Below are 15383 nucleotides of genomic sequence, written 5' to 3' on the forward strand. Positions count from 1 at the left end.
CTCATTCATTTCAGATATTGAAGCTTTATTTTTCAGGCTAGCAAAAGTTAATGTAGACTGGATGCTGTGGCTCACGCCTGTAATCCCAGCACTTTGGGAGACTGAGGCAGGAGGATTGCTTGAGCCCAGGAGTTTGAGACCAGCTTGGGCAACATAGTCAGACCCTGTCTCTAGGAAAATTTTAAAATAAAATTAAAAATAAGTGTTGTATGAATGGAGAGAAGGTTATCACTTCCCTTGACAAAGATGGAAGAGGCCCTCGGGCCTGACAACACACATATGGTTTAAAAATCTTATATTTAAAATTATTTTTTTTTAAATTACAAATAACAAAATAGGGGTGGGGGAGAGAGAACATCAGGAAGAATAGCTAATGGATGCTGGGCTTAAATATCTAGGTGATGGGGTCATCCATCTGTGCAGCAAACCACCACAGCACACGTTTACCTATGTAACAAACCTGCGCATCCCGCACACGTACCTCTGAAGTTAAAAGTGGAAGATACCTGTAATCCCAGCTACTCAGGAGGCTGACGCAGGAGAATTGCCTGAACCCAGGAGGTGGAGGTTGTGGTGAGCCGAGATCGCGCCATTGCACTCCAGCCTGGGTAACAAGAGTAAAACTCCGTCTCAAAAAAAGAAAAAGGTGGAAGAAAGGCTGGATGTGGTGGCTCACGCCTGTAATCCTAGCACTTTGGGAGGCCGAGGTGGGTGGATCACCTGAGGTCAGGAGTTCAAGACCAGCCTGGCCACCATGGCGAAACCTCATCTTTTTTTTTTTCTTTTTCTTAAATAAAAGTGGAAGAAAAAAATTAAAATAAATAAAAATTTTAAAATAAAACCTTAACACAGAGGAATGTTAACTTATGACATCATAAAATTTTGAATAAATTTAAAATTCTTGATAGTTTATGCACATTTCTATTTGAGATAATATGCACTTAGCAAATATGAAGATGGCATTTTACAGTCATTTCCATACACCAACCGTATTCCAGAAGATTCTGGATAAAAGAGGTGAATTACGAAAGCAACCAACCACAATTTAGCAGAAATTTAAGAAATTAAACTTAAAGGAATCTAATTTACAGAATAATGTGTTTTAATGAAGGCTTTTTATTTAAATAATTTAAATACTCTTTATATCTTCATTCTTTTTTTTTTTTTTTTTGAGACGGAGTTTCACTGTTGTTACCCAGGCTGGAGTGCAATGGCGCGATCTTGGCTCACCGCAACCTCCGCCTCCTGGGTTCAAGCAATTCTCCTGCCTCAGCCTCCCGAGTAGCTGGGACTACAGGTGTGCACCACCATGCCCGGCTATATATCTTCATTCTTAAAAAGTTTTTCAAACTTACTATAGATGTTTTTCTCGGCTCACTGCACCTCCGCCTCCTCGGTTCAGGCAATTCTCCTGCCTCAGCCTCCTGAGTAGCTGGGATTACAGGCATGTGCCACCATGCCCAGCTACTTTTTTTTGGTATTTTTAGTAGAGACGGGGTTTCACCATGTTGACCAGGATGGTCTCGATCTCTTGACCTCGTGATCCACCTTCCTCGGCCTCCCAAAGTGCTGGGATTACAGGCTTGAGATGTTTTAGAATATTTAAAAACTGCAAAAAAGAAAGTTTAGGCCCGACACAGTGGCTTACGCCTGTAATCCCAGCACTTTGGGAGGCTGAGGCCGAGGCCAAGGTGAGCGGATCACTTGAGGACAGGAGTTCAAAACCAGCCTAGCCAACATGGTAAGACACTGTCTCTACTAAATATACAAAAATTAGTTGCACATGGTGGTGGGTGCCTGTAATCCCAGCTACTCGGGAGGCTGAGGCAGGAGAATTGCTTGAATCCGAGAGGTGGAGGTTGCAGTGAGCCAAGATTACACCACTGCACTCCAGCCTGGGTGACAGAGCGAGACTCCAGCTCAAGAAAAAAAAAAAAAAAATTTAAACTGAGAAAACCAGTACGAGTATTTTGGCAGTTTCTTCTAGAGTTTTTTCTTAATTTCCTTTTGTTTCTCTGTGTCCTTTAAAGCATTCATACATTTAAATGTATACAATTGAATTCGTACTGTTTATAGTCTTATATCCTGCTTTTTCCACTTAACATACCATGAGCATTTTTCCATGACATTAAATATGCTTCGAATATGTTCTTGGCCACATAAAATTCCATCCTATTGATGCACCTGTTTTCTTTTAAGCAGAGACACATGCCATGCTTGCCAGTCATGCTGGACTCTTAAAAGCCAAAGAAAATACCTTGTGTTGATCTGCCATAAGCCTCTTATAAACGTCCATTTTTTATTTCATTTATTAAATGCACCCATGGTGCAAACACACCTCTGGACACTAGATGTAATCAATAGTTAATAAGCACTCTAAAGAAAATGCCAGTGAGCAGTGAGCTCTGTCCCCTTGATGATGTTAAATATTAGTCACCTACATCACAAGCATATAAAATGTCAAGTGTCACAAATGTTTTTTCCATTTTGTGACAGCCCCAAATGAATTTCAGTCTGTCAGGCACCCACCTCAAGAACTTGAGATTCTAACAGGGCAGTTTTGAGCTTTAATACTAAAACTTCAAATATAAATGCTAGAAACTTACAAAAACACCATTTTTGCTTTACGTTTAGTTTTGTGAATTTGTAATTTTTAAATTTTATTTGTCTGTTTGCCCACCTTCAATCAGAGTAACTGATCTCGTTTTAACATAATTTGCCAGAAACTTTGATTCTAACCTCTTTAGGATTGTAACTAGTAGAAGTAATGTATTTATCTGTAACACACAGCAAGCATAAATGAATCCTTTAATCCTCAGGAGGGCACTGTGGAACTATGTTCTTAGGGTTGTCTGCTGTGGGAGGGTTCTTTTGTTACTCAAATGTGAGGAGCGCTGGGACAGGCCTCCACAGAGAAAAGTTTTATACTTTATAAAAAGACAAACTATCAAGATTTTATTCAAATATAAAACTGAAATGTGTCCATATTATGAATATTTTCATACTAAACTGAGTAAATCAAAGAATGATCAAGCTGTTTCTACCAGGAAAATCATAGGTAAAGAAACTGCTTTCATGTAGCATTATGTACATTTGGAACAAACGTAACTGCACCTTTAATTTTCTAATTTTTAAACTTACAATATTCAACCGCTCTCAGTCCTCTTGGTAGTATTTATTGTAAAGCTAAATAGCGTGTTTCTTTTTTTTAAAAGGTCTTAATTTGTTGACAGAAAGTTGGCTTTTTTGTGTGTGCTTCTTACATGCCCTATTACCCCAGAGTGTTTAAACCAAATACTGTTCATATTTTTCCAGGAGAAAAAAATTGAAAAATCATTATTCAGATAAAATATTATAGGTTTATTTAAAACTTAATTCTCACCTCGAGTATGCAAAATACAAACTCCACAAAATGTTCATTTTACTTTGTAGTTTACAAATATACAAAATAGACGTTTGCTTAAATTTATATTACATATTTATTAAGGCAAGGAACTATTAGAAAAAAACATTTGTTCTGCTTAAGGCATACTTGGGAATAAACCATTGTACAAATTATTGCACATCTGAAACCACAGTGCATAACAGACTGTCTGCATAAAAATGCTAAAGAAGTAAACCAGGTGCATTACCTGACTTAGGTCATAAATGTAGATCGGAAGACAAATATAGATTTTCCTTGTCAAAGTATGCAGCAGTTTGAAAACTTTGGCTTCCTCGTTTGGTACCTTTAGAACCAAGACTCACCAAGCACCATCATTTAGGCTATTTAAACATGTTTTCTGTACCTGAATTTCTTCCTCTTCTTCTAACATCATAATAATGGCTTTTAGAAGGTAAAGAGAATACAAGGCGATCTTTTATGCTTATATTGCATCAATACACAATTCAGGGGAATTCTGGTCTTCCCTCCCCCAACTCACGGATATAATTTATACCCTGATATCCACAACTTCCAGTCACCCCCTTGGCATTTTGTAAGTCCAGGAATATTCAAGTCGGATTTAGAATTGGAATGATAGAAAATCCAGTCACAGACCCCATCGGTTCTTTGATTTTTGTCTTTTAGATTCATCATTTTTCCTGATTATCCACTCATCACAAGTTGACTCAGCTGGGAACTTGACCATGATTGTAGTGCTTTCTGGCTGGGCTCCTCCCCTCCTTGGGAAGACAGTGTGAAAGGTAAAAAATACTGAATTCTCCTCTGGCAGTGTGGGTCATATCCACTGTCTGGGATTTAAAAATGCCTCTTCATGTGTAAGGCGAGGTGGTCCGACCTGGAAAATGCTCGGTCGCATTTCTGGCACTGGAACGGGCGGTGCCCAGTGTGTTTACGGTAGTGCCTGGTCAGTTCATCTGAGCGGGCGAATTTCCATCCACAGCCATCCCAGTCACAGTGGTAAGGTTTCTCACCTGTAAAGGAAAAAGAAAAAAAAAAAAAAAAAAATTGACGCCATTGCTATACCAAAGAATTGGCCCTTTTTGGAGGCCAGATACTAAACTCTGACCCTATCCTAAAAGAATCCAGGAATGTCTTTAAACCACCGAATGGCTAGGAATACATTCCGTGTCTTAAGTATTTGCTCTTGTTTTTAGGGGATCAGTTAAGCAGGCAAACACCACCTAAACTATACTGATGTTTCACCAAAAACACAAAAACCACCTAAACACTATACTAATGTTTCACCCAACACAGACAATGTTTCACCAAATACACACAAACACCACCTAAACCTATACTAACATTTCTTTTGAGTCAAGACATCTCAGTGGTGGAAATGAATTTGGAAATTGTGATTGGTAGTGTGCCCAAACCAGGCCATCTTATTCTTACTATACTTGGGGATAAAAAGCCGCAGGTAGTTATTAAAATAAAATCTTCTGCTTGCGGAAAATATATATATATATATATATATATATATAAAAATCAAAACGAACCAAAAAAAAAGGTAAGACCGAATTGTTAAGAACAGAATTCAAAATAGAAAGGGAGGGTGAACCTAGAAAGGGAACATTAAAAACCGATTTTTAAAAAAAGCCATCATGCTTTTGCACAGTAAAATATAATTTCTTGATTACAATGCCCAAGCTAGGAGAGGCCCCCAAACCGCGGGGAATCTCCTACCCTTTAAAAGCCTAACAAAATTGCACCTTCAAGCACAGATACCATCCATCAAGCAAAAGGCTCCTGGGCAGAAAAGTAGGCGCCGCTTTGCTGTCCTTCTCTCTCCTCTGATCCAGGAGATGGCCATAGACTGCCCTGGGAAGCCAAGGAGGCACTCCAGAGTGTCCACTGGTAGCCTATGGGGCAGGAAGCTAACCCCTTCCTTCTGCAGTTTGCCCCCCTACCTGTGTGGGTTCGCAGGTGTGCCTTGAGATGGGAACTCTTCGTGTAGGTTTTGCCGCAGCCCGCGTAATCACAAGTGTGGGTGGCGGTCCTTTTTCGGGGCCAAGATCGTCTTCCCCTCTTTGGCTTGGGCTCCTCCGGCATGCAGGAACCAGGTGGCATGAGCTCTAGGGGTGAAGAAGGTGGGTGAGCATCATCCCGAGTGCCCCGAGGGGCCAACACGCGCAGGGCTCCCCAGCCCGAGCTACAAATCCCTGAAACTGACCTTGGTAATGGAGCGGTGGGACTTGCGGCTGCATCTGGTCAGGCAGGAAGGATGGGTAATTGGGCCCCGGGTGGGGATGGAAGCCGGGGGGAAGCGGCAGGGCAGGGTGACAGTCCCTGCTGCTCAGCAGTTCCTCAGGACCCAGGGTCGGGGTAGTCCTGCTGGGGAGCTGCCGCCCCAGGGGGAAGTCGTGTGCAGCCGGCCGGTGGCCGTTGCTGAGAGGGGGTCCAGCGCCCAAGTGGGTGCACGAGGAGACCGCCTCCTGCTTGATCTTAGGGCACATGCGCGGCGGCCCGCCGTTGTAGGGCGCCACCACCACCGGGTGGCCGCCGTCAGGGCTGCCTTTGCTGACGCTGATGACCGACGGGCTGCCGTACTCGCTGCCAGGGGGCAGAGACGCCTTCAGCACGAACTTGCCCATCAGCCCGCCACCTGGCGGCTGCGGCTGCTGCGGGGGAATGTACACCGGGTCCAACTCCGGCCGCAGGAGCTCGGCCACGAAGCCGCCCGAAGGGCTCACGTCGTTGATGTCCGCCAGGTTGAAGGGAGCCGTCGGAGGCGGAGCAGACTCCCTGCCATAGAGGAGGCCTCCACCCGTGCTGCCCGGCGCCACGCCCGGGTCGCTCCCGGCCCGGATCGGGTAGCTGAAGCTGCAGGTGGAGGGCGCGCTGGCAGGGCCGCTGCTCGTCGGGGACGATGAGGACGACGCTGATGCTGACGAGGACACGGTGGCGGCCACCGAGTCTGGATGGGACAGCGAATTGGAGAGGATAAAGTCCAGGTCCAGGAGATCGTTGAACTCCTCCGTCTCTCTCCGGGGTAGGGGTGCCAGGTTGCTACCGCCGCAAGCTGCACCGGCTCCGCCGCTCTCCAGGTCTGTGGCCACGGTCGCCGCCGCCAGGTCGTAGGGGCGGCCAGGAAGCACCTGGGGGAGTCGCTTCATGTGGGAGAGCTCCTCCCGCCAGCGCTGCGGGGACAGGGCAGGAGAGAGACCCGTCAGCGGTGGTCCCTTGTTGCCACCCGACGTACTGACGTGGTGGCGGGCCATGCGCGCCTGCACCGCCCAGACATGGGGACTGGTCAGGCAGGAAGCACCCGGGAACCCAGGGAGCCAGCGCTGCAATCTCGGCCCACACCCGGGTCGGAGAAGAGGTGATGCGTCTGTGTCGCGGGTGTTATGTCCTGTCTGCCAATTGCGTGTGAGCGAGCGCCACGGCTGGTCCCTCCCCCGCCAGGTCCCGTGGACGTCCTCGGAATTGGCACACCAAGGCTCTCTTGGTGCGCTCTCGCCACGGGGCCGCCTACGCGCTAAGCTCACTTTGGCCCAGCCAGTGTCTGGGGACGGGGCCACCTCCTGCCCGGTGGCCTGAGCGCGCCGGCCCTACCGACAGCGCGCCGGGGACTTGAGGAGACCCGGCTTGTGCCCCAGGCGGCTCCGCGTGCCCGCACCACGGGTATATATTTCTGAGCCAAAGGCACGGAAGCTATCCCAGGAAGCCTGTGGTGGCCGCTCCTAACCCTCGCTCAGTGGCTGTTGGTGACCCCAGGGCTCCGCCCGCCCCCACCACTTCCACGGAAGCCCACCGGGCGTTCCCGACGGCCCGGGGAGATACTCACGTTATTCGGAGCACCTGCTTGACGCAGTGTCTTCTCCCTTCCTGCGGGGCCAGACGCGAACGTGGAGAAAGATGGGAGCAGCGCGTCGCTGACAGCCATGTCAGACTCGCCAGGTGGCTGCCTGAGAGCCGGGCAGGGCGCAGAGACAGAAGTCAGGGGCGACTTTCGGCCGTCGCTCCGGCGCGTCCCACCGGTCCTCACCCCTCCCTGTTCCCAGCGCCGCACGCCTCACCTACCTCATTAATGTGGGGGCCCAGAAGGTCCTCGGGAGCCCGAAGCAGCTGGGGCACCCGAGCCCCAAAATCAACGAAGAGAAGACTTAGAAACGAAGCCAAAACCCAAAACCCCAAATCCTTCTTCTTTGGTTTAAATATAAATTGGAGGCGTCCGTTTTAAAAAGCTCCTTTGTATACGAAAGTTCTTAGAAAAGTTGTAAACTCTTAAAAATAGACAATCAGCAAGGCGAGTAAGTAGGTCCGATGGCGGAGCTGTGCTCTCTTCCACTCAGCAGCGTCCTCCACCGCTGTCGCAGTCGCCTCGGGTGCTGCCGTGGGCGCAGGGGCTGTGGCCGGGGCGGTGGGCGGGCGGTGCCGCCAGGTGAGACTGGCCGCGGTGGCGCGGAGCTGCGAACTGGTAGGCGACGCAAGGCGCGGAGTCCGGGGAGCTGTGCCGGGCGCGCGTGGCCATGGGCGCTGGCCACGGGCGGGTACGTGGGTGGGGGTCCGAAGGGGCGGGGAGGGTCACTCGGCGGCTCTCAGTGCCGCCGCTGCCCGCCACCGCCTCTGCTCCCCGCGCGCCCGCTCGTTCTCCTCTCTGGTAGAGGAACTGCCGGCCGCCGGCGCGCGCTCCTTACTTATAACTTCTTTGCTCCAGCCTTTTCCCCCGCCTTCTCCCGGAGGCACGCCAAGCCCCGCCCCGTCCCCCAGGCCCCGCCCCACCTTTCTTCTCTCCGCCCCGCCCCAGGCTCCCCCTCATCGTTGCTATGGTGCTAATATACAAACTCCGCGCACGTGGGGGCCTGGGGGAAGGAGGGGCGCGGGCGGGGCGGGGCCGGGCAGTGACGCCAGCCAGGCAGCTGGCGGGCTGGAGCCGAGCTGACGCCGGCGGCAGTGGCGGCGGCGGCAGCGGCGGAGGCGTCCGCCCCAGCGCGGGACTCGAGGAACCCGGCACAGGTTCGGTCGCCGCGCGACCAAGGCCGTCCGCCCCGCCATTGTCGGCTCCCTGCGTTCGAAGCTTGCGAAGACTGGTGGGGTCAGCGGGCGGCACGGTCTGGCGTCCCCACCCCTGCTCGCACTCGCGCTCTCCGCGCCGTCTGCGTGCTGGAAAAGAGCACGATTATCCGTGTGACTCATCCAGCCCTCCGTCTAACCCTCCCTCCCGGCGCTCGCAGGAGTCCGCTGTCGCCCCGCAGCGCCGGTGTCGGTGCCGGAGCTCGGCCTGACCTCGCACGGTTCCTCGCGAGCCCCTCTACCGAGGAGTGGGGGCCCTGGGGGTGTGGAGAGGAGGCAGTACCTAGCACTGGGAGCCTCAGGAGAAGGCCAGAGGAGTGTTCCGCCGGGAATAGGCTGAAGGAGGCAGGAGTGGGGAACTGAGTTATGGTTTTGGTACTTAAAAAAGCGAGAAAGGGAGTGAAGGGGCTCAAGATTTATTCAGAGGAGTGCGGGAGAGAAGAGGAACTGTGAGGCGCGGAGGCACCTTTCAACCAGGCATCTCAAAGCACTTTTCTTTCTTTCTTTCTTTTTTTTTAAAGGCAGAGTCTCCTGTCGCCCAGGCTGGAGTGCAGTGGCAAGATCTCGGCTCACTGCAACCTCTGCCTCCTGGGTTCAAGCGATTCTCCTGCCTCAGCCCCCTGAGTAGCTGGGACTACAGGCGTGTGCCACCATACCGGCTAATTTTTGTATTTTTAGTAGAGACGGGGTTTCACCATCTTGGCCTAAATGGTCTCGAACTCTTGACCTGAAGTGATCCATCCGCCTCTACCTCCGAAAGTGCTGGGATTACAGTCGCGAGCCACCGTGCCCGGGCTCGAAGCACTTTGCAAGCCACGTACTCTCCTTTACACTTTATAGATGAGAAACCGAGTCATAAAGAGGTGAAATGGCCAGTAAAGGTCAAAGGACAACTCGTTCCTTCGGCTCAGGCTCCGGGTAGGTCAGGCCTCCCGAAAAGGAACTTCGCTGGAGAATTACCATGTGCCAAGAAGTGGAGCGATGCGGCGGGATCCTAGTTCCCGAAAAGTGCACACCGAACCCACAGCAGGCGTCCTTGCCCACCGGGAAGGGACTAGGAAATGGCGATCATTCAGTCTTATAACGTTACCTCCCCACCCCCACTCTCCCCTAGGTTTGTCAGTAATTTTCCAGCTGGGAAATGTTTTGCTCTCATCTTCTCAGCAAACAGGATTTTTTTTTTTCAAAACGTGAATGTGGTGTTCGGTATCACTTTCTAAACGTAGGCTTGGCGAGGTGTTTACTTTGGATTCGTGCGCGCAGCGCCGGGCTCCGCCCCCCTCTCCAAGGATCCCCCTCACTGGTGAACGCTGACGCTTAGGCTGGTGTAGACCTAAGAAAGAAACGGGAGGGGAGACGGGAAAGGAGTGGAAGCTCGGGCACCGGGCAGAGAGTGCGCTCACCCCTTTTTGAGTTCTATTTGTTAACGTCCTTTGTCGTTGTCACCTGTTTGAACCCTGACATTCTGGTACCTATTAGGTTTCCTCAGAGTATTTGTGATACCTGATTTTTCCACTCCTCGCCGACCACAGAAGCATTCTTGGAATGCATCTCGCCCCGAATAAATTGACTTGGTGCTCCCTGCCAACGCCAGGAATCCCTTTAAGATCCACAGAGTCGAGGCCCTTGAGTGTGACTTCCATCCTCTAGCTTGGCTCTGGCCAGGACTGCAGCAGGGGGAGGGGAGAGTTTTGGCTGGAAAACTGAGATCCTCCTTCCCGTGGCCTCGAGGGATTCAACCCCACCCCCATAGAGTCAGGCCAGTTACTTTATGAAAATTACTTTAAGCCCTTTTTAAACGAAGGAACCAAGAAAGGAAGACATCTGCTCCTCTTCCCCTGCTCCTTTGTGACAGGAGCATCTTGGGATGCTGGGACTTGAGGGCTGCATGGAAAACTCACCAGGGTTTTCAGGAAGGCCCAAGTCCCTCACCCCGGATGAGCAGTGATGAGCCCTTGATTGGCAGCCATCTCCCTTGGGATGTAAACATGTGGGTCAGGACTTGGAATTTCTAACTTAGGTATGCAGCACACTAGATTATTTCTGCTTTGCTTTTATTTATGTAAGGCAGTAGCCCTTCCCCCGCAAAAAAACTAACCATAACCACCACAATGAAAAAACAATATTGCACAGATGAATTGGAAAGCCACTATTATTATGTCATATAATCAAGACAAGATTCTGAAACTCAGTTGAAAAAGATGAACTTGGCCGGGCGCGGTGGCTCAAGCCTGTAATCCCAGCACTTTGGGAGGCCGAGGCGGGTGGATCACGAGGTCAAGAGATCGAGACCATCCTGGTCAACATGGTGAAACCCCGTCTCTACTAAAAATACAAAAAATTAGCTGGGCATGGTGGCGCGTGCCTGTAATCCCAGCTACTCAGGAGGCTGAGACGGGAGAATTGCCTGAACCCAGGAGGCGGAGGTTGCGGTGAGCCGAGATCGCGCCATTGCACTCCAGCCTGGGTAACAAGAGCGAAACTCCGTCTCAAAAAAAAAAAAAAAAAAAAAGAAAGAAAGAAAAAGATGAACTTGTTTCCAAACGGCCTTTTGAAGGATAAAAGCCATTCTCTTTGTGGCAGGCAACTATCTGGTCATTCCTCTGTGTCATAAAGGGAAATCTCTGTATTCACCCTAGATTTCTAAAAGAAGCAAGGAACTTCAAGTTCGCATCATCTTTCAAGGCAGGCACCCTGTATGACAACAGGGTTATGGCCCTCCCTGTCTTCAGAACAGGTAGGGCCAGAAGAGTTAAATCCCTGCCCTATATAATTTATAAACATGAGGGTGAGTAAACCTTTGATGACTAAATTGCACTGTACAATAATAATAATAGAAGACACCCTTTAAAGAAGAATTAAACACTCACTGGTGACTTTATTTCAGCAAACTGATATTACAAGTTCTGTGGACTAGAAGTTAATTATTAATGTCCTTAGAGTTATAAAATAATTTTTTTCCAGCACAAACTACATTAGTTGGCAGAAGATGTGATGAACACCACTGGTGCTAGGGGGATTAATGTGGAGCCGTGGAGGGGTGTGTTAGATTGAAGACGCTGCATCTATATTTCTTTTATTTATTTATTTTTTTGAAATGGAGTCTCACTTCAGTCACCCAGCCTGGAGTACAGTGGCACGATCTCGGCTCACTGCAACCTCTGCCTCCCAGGTTCAAGTGATTCTCCTGTCTCAGCCCCCAGAGTAGCTGGGACTACAGGTGTGTGCCCCCACAGCTGGCTAATTTTTTGTATTTTTAGTAGAGGCGTGGTTTCACCGTATTAGCCAAGCTGGTCTTGATCTCCTGACTTCGTGATCCACCCGCCTTGGCCTCCCAAAGTGCTGGGATTACAGAGCCACTGCCCCCGTTACTGCATCCATACTTCAAATGAAGGATTTACCACCCATAACTGGGCATGGGGTCTTGACACATAGAGCACCCTGTGACCTGGATGGACCCTGGCTGGGTGTCTCTGCATCACTGTGGCAGGACTCAAGAAAAAGTGCTTTTTTTTTGAGACGGAGTCTCACTCTGTAGTCCAAGCTGGAGTGCAGTGCCATGATCGGCTCACTGCAACCTCTGCCTCCAGGGCTCAAGTGATTCTCATGCCTCAGCCTCCCCAGTAGCTGGTACTACAGGCATGTACCACCACGCCCAGCTAATATTTTGTATTTTAGTAGAGATGGGGTTTTGCCATTTTGCCCAGGGTGGCCTCAAACTCAGCCTCCAAAGTGTTGGGATTACAGGCATGAGACATTGTGTCCTACCATTACTTTCTTTTTAATCATAAGGAAGTTTTTGTTTTGTTTTGTTGTTTGAGACAACATCTTGCTCTGTTAACCAGACTGGAGTGCAGTGGTGCAATCATGGCTCACTGCAGCCTGGAACTCCCTGGCTCAAGCAGTCCTCCTGTCTCAGCTTCCTGAATAGCTGAGACCACAGGCATGTGTCACCACATCCAGCTAATCAGGAGATCTGCCTGCCTCAGCCTCCCAAAGTGCAGGGATTACAGGCATGAGCCACCGCGCCCACCCAAAAAACCACTTTTTAAAAAGGTGAAAATGAGGCTGGGCACGGTGGCTCATGCCTGTAATCTCAGCATTTTGGGAGGCCGAGATGGGTGGATCACCTGAGGTCAGAAGTTCAAGATCAGCCTGGCCAAAATGGTGACACTCCATCTCTCTCTCTCTCTCTCTCTCTCTCTCTCTCTCTATATATATATATATATATATATATATATATGAAAACAAGATGATTTTAAGTATCCAAATTGCTTTGAAATAAAATCTCTGCTAATAACTTTAAAAAGAGCTTGCAACTTTCACAAGGTACCAAAGCTTTTCTTAGCTTCCATTCTCATCTTGTTGTGAACACCAACCTCTTTTTACCCTCTGTCTTGTGTAGACTGTAGAGGTTAGAAAAGTAGGCTTTGAGGCCAGGTGCAGTGGCTCACGCCTGTAATCCCAGCACTTTGGGAGGCTGAAGTGGGCAGATCACGAGGTCAGGAGAATGAGACCATCCTGGCCAGCATGGTGAAACCTCATCTCTACTAAAAACACAAAAAAACTAGGTGGGCGTGGTGGTGCACACCTTAGTCCCAGCTACTTGGGAGGCTGAGGCAGGGGGATTGTTTGAGACCAGGAGGCGGAGATTGCAGTGTGTGGAGATGGTGCCACTGCACTACAGCCTGGGCAACAGTGCAAGACTCCACCTCAAAAACAAAAAAAAAAAAAAAAAAGAAAGAAAAAGAAAAAGAATGGTAAACTGTGAACCTTTTGAACCTGTTTCCTAACATGACTCTGCTGGTTTCTAGCTGGGCAAGTTACTGACCTCACTTTGTGCTTTGCCTGTTTTCTGTAAAATGGGAATATTGATAATGCCTACTTCTTAGAGTGATAAGGATAAAAAAAGATAATCTAAGTATTTAGCTCAGACTTAACACTCAATACATGGTAGCTGTTACCAGTATTCCCCAGGGTATCATAAACATCATGAGGCTGAGGTTATTGTTTTGTTCACTGCTATATCCCCAGGTCCTATTATAGTGCCTACCCAGCACATGGTAATGCCCTGTAAGTGTTTGTTGAATGAATGAATAATGCACCTTTGATGTACTTTTTCTTTTTGAATAATCCATTAGTGGGAAGCTCATCTTTCAGTAATCAACTGTAGAGTCATTAATCCCCTCTCTTATCAAGAATCTCAACACTGCCCCATGAAGTGACTCAAGCCTGTAATCTCAGCATTTTGGGAGGCTGAGGTGGGCGGATCACCTGAGGTTGGGAGTTCAAGACCAACCTGACCAACAGGGAGAAACCCCGTCTTTACTAAAAATACAAAAAAATTAGCCAGGCCTGGTTGTGCGTGCCTGTAATCCCAGCTACTCAGGAGCCCGAGGCAGGAAAATTGCTTGAACCCGGGAGGTGGTGAGCCAAGATAGTGACATTGCACTCCACTAGGCAAAAAGAGTAAAACTATGTCTAACACACACACACACACACACACACACACACACACAAACTTTTAAAACGTCATCATTCTCACCCAGGTTTCTAAGATAGAAACCTACATTTTTTTTTTTAACTCCTCCCTCATTTTCTTTGACCTGAGCATCCAGACATCACCAAAACTCATCAATTTCCATTCCTATATATCTCCACTGTCTTTTTCCTACTCTTGTGCTGCTTTGGTTTAAGGACTCCTTATTTACAGCTTTTTTGTTGTTGTTTTGAGACAAGGTCTCATTCTGTTGCCCAGGCTGGAGTACAATGGTGTGATCTTGGCTCACTGCAACCTTCACCTCCTGGGCTCAAGGGATCCTCCCACCTTAGCCTCCCGAGTAGGGAGTAGTGTGCACCACTGATTTTTTTTTTTTTTAAGAGATGAGATTTCACCATGTTGGCTAGGCTGGTCTCGAACTCCTGGGTTCAAACCATCTGCCCACCTCAGCCTCTCAAAGTGCTGGGATTACATACAGAAATCACTGTGCCCAGCCTCATTTACAGCTTTTTTTTTTTTTTTTTTTTTGAGATGGAGTCTCACTCTATTGCCCAGGCTGGAGTGCAATGGTGTGATCTCGGTTCACTGCAGCCTTTGCCTCCCGAGTTCAACTGATTCTCCTGCCTCATCTTCACAAGTGGTTGGGATTACAGGCGTATGCCACCACAACTGGCTAAGTTTTTATGTTTTTAGTAGAGATGAAGTTTTGCCATGTTAGGCAGAATGGTCTCCATCTCCTGACCTCGTGATCTGCCTGCCTCAGCCTCCCAGAGTGCTGTGATTACAGGCGTGAGCCACCGCGCCCGGCTTCATTTATAGCTTTTAATTATGTCTGTAGTCTCCAAACAGCCCTCTTGTCTCCTCCTTCAGAGCCCCACTGGCATTTTCCAGCTAGATCTAATCCGTTTTCCACACAGACCCCCACAGTGCTGTCTCTGCTTGCCTCCCCACCAGCCAATCTTTCAACAGCTCCGCTTCGCCTAGAGGAGTAAGACCAAACTGTTTGGCTTGATGTACCCAACACTTACTACTCTGGCCCTAGACAAACTCCAGAATCATCTCTAGAGACTGACCTCACCCTCTCTAAACTCTTAACTGGATGTTCTCTCAAATCCCTGAATACAGGATGTGTATTTTCATCAGCTGTTTTTCCTGTCTGAAATGCCCTTTCTCCCCTCCGGGTTCTCATCATACTCAAACTCCAAAAGGTTCCTTTTAATTGTTCCTTGGTCTGTGAGTTCCCTTTTAAGCCAGTCCTCTTTTCTCTGAGCTCTAACAAAGCTGTGTGATGACTGCTATGATGTTTACCCAGTGGACTTGCATGATCTGGTTCCTTGTTTGCAGCCCTTATTCCCCTGTGGTATCTTCAGGACAAATGCCCAGCGACCAGTAATTGTAGAATGAATGAAGGGAGGAAAACTG

The 15383-nt window shown here is 48.7% G+C and overlaps 1 protein-coding gene and 1 pseudogene across 1 annotated transcript; one reads left to right on the plus strand and one right to left on the minus strand.

Annotated features, from left to right (window-relative positions):
* The first annotated feature begins 202 nt into the window (after positions 1-202).
* Positions 203-317, plus strand: LOC120366496 (U6atac minor spliceosomal RNA; annotated as a pseudogene).
* Positions 318-3336: 3019 nt separating this feature from the next.
* Positions 3337-8070, minus strand: KLF4 (KLF transcription factor 4). The gene is made up of 5 exons (XM_003925253.4): positions 7469-8070; positions 7233-7353; positions 5616-6582; positions 5353-5517; positions 3337-4416 (listed from the first exon to the last, which is right to left on the minus strand). The coding sequence occupies exons 1-5, from the start codon at positions 7471-7473 to the stop codon at positions 4241-4243; spliced, it is 1434 nt and encodes a 477-aa protein (XP_003925302.1). The 5' UTR covers positions 7474-8070; the 3' UTR covers positions 3337-4240.
* Positions 8071-15383: the final 7313 nt, after the last annotated feature.

Source organism: Saimiri boliviensis, chromosome 2, assembly GCF_048565385.1.
Source record: "Saimiri boliviensis isolate mSaiBol1 chromosome 2, mSaiBol1.pri, whole genome shotgun sequence".
NCBI classification, from domain to species: Eukaryota; Metazoa; Chordata; class Mammalia; order Primates; family Cebidae; genus Saimiri; species Saimiri boliviensis.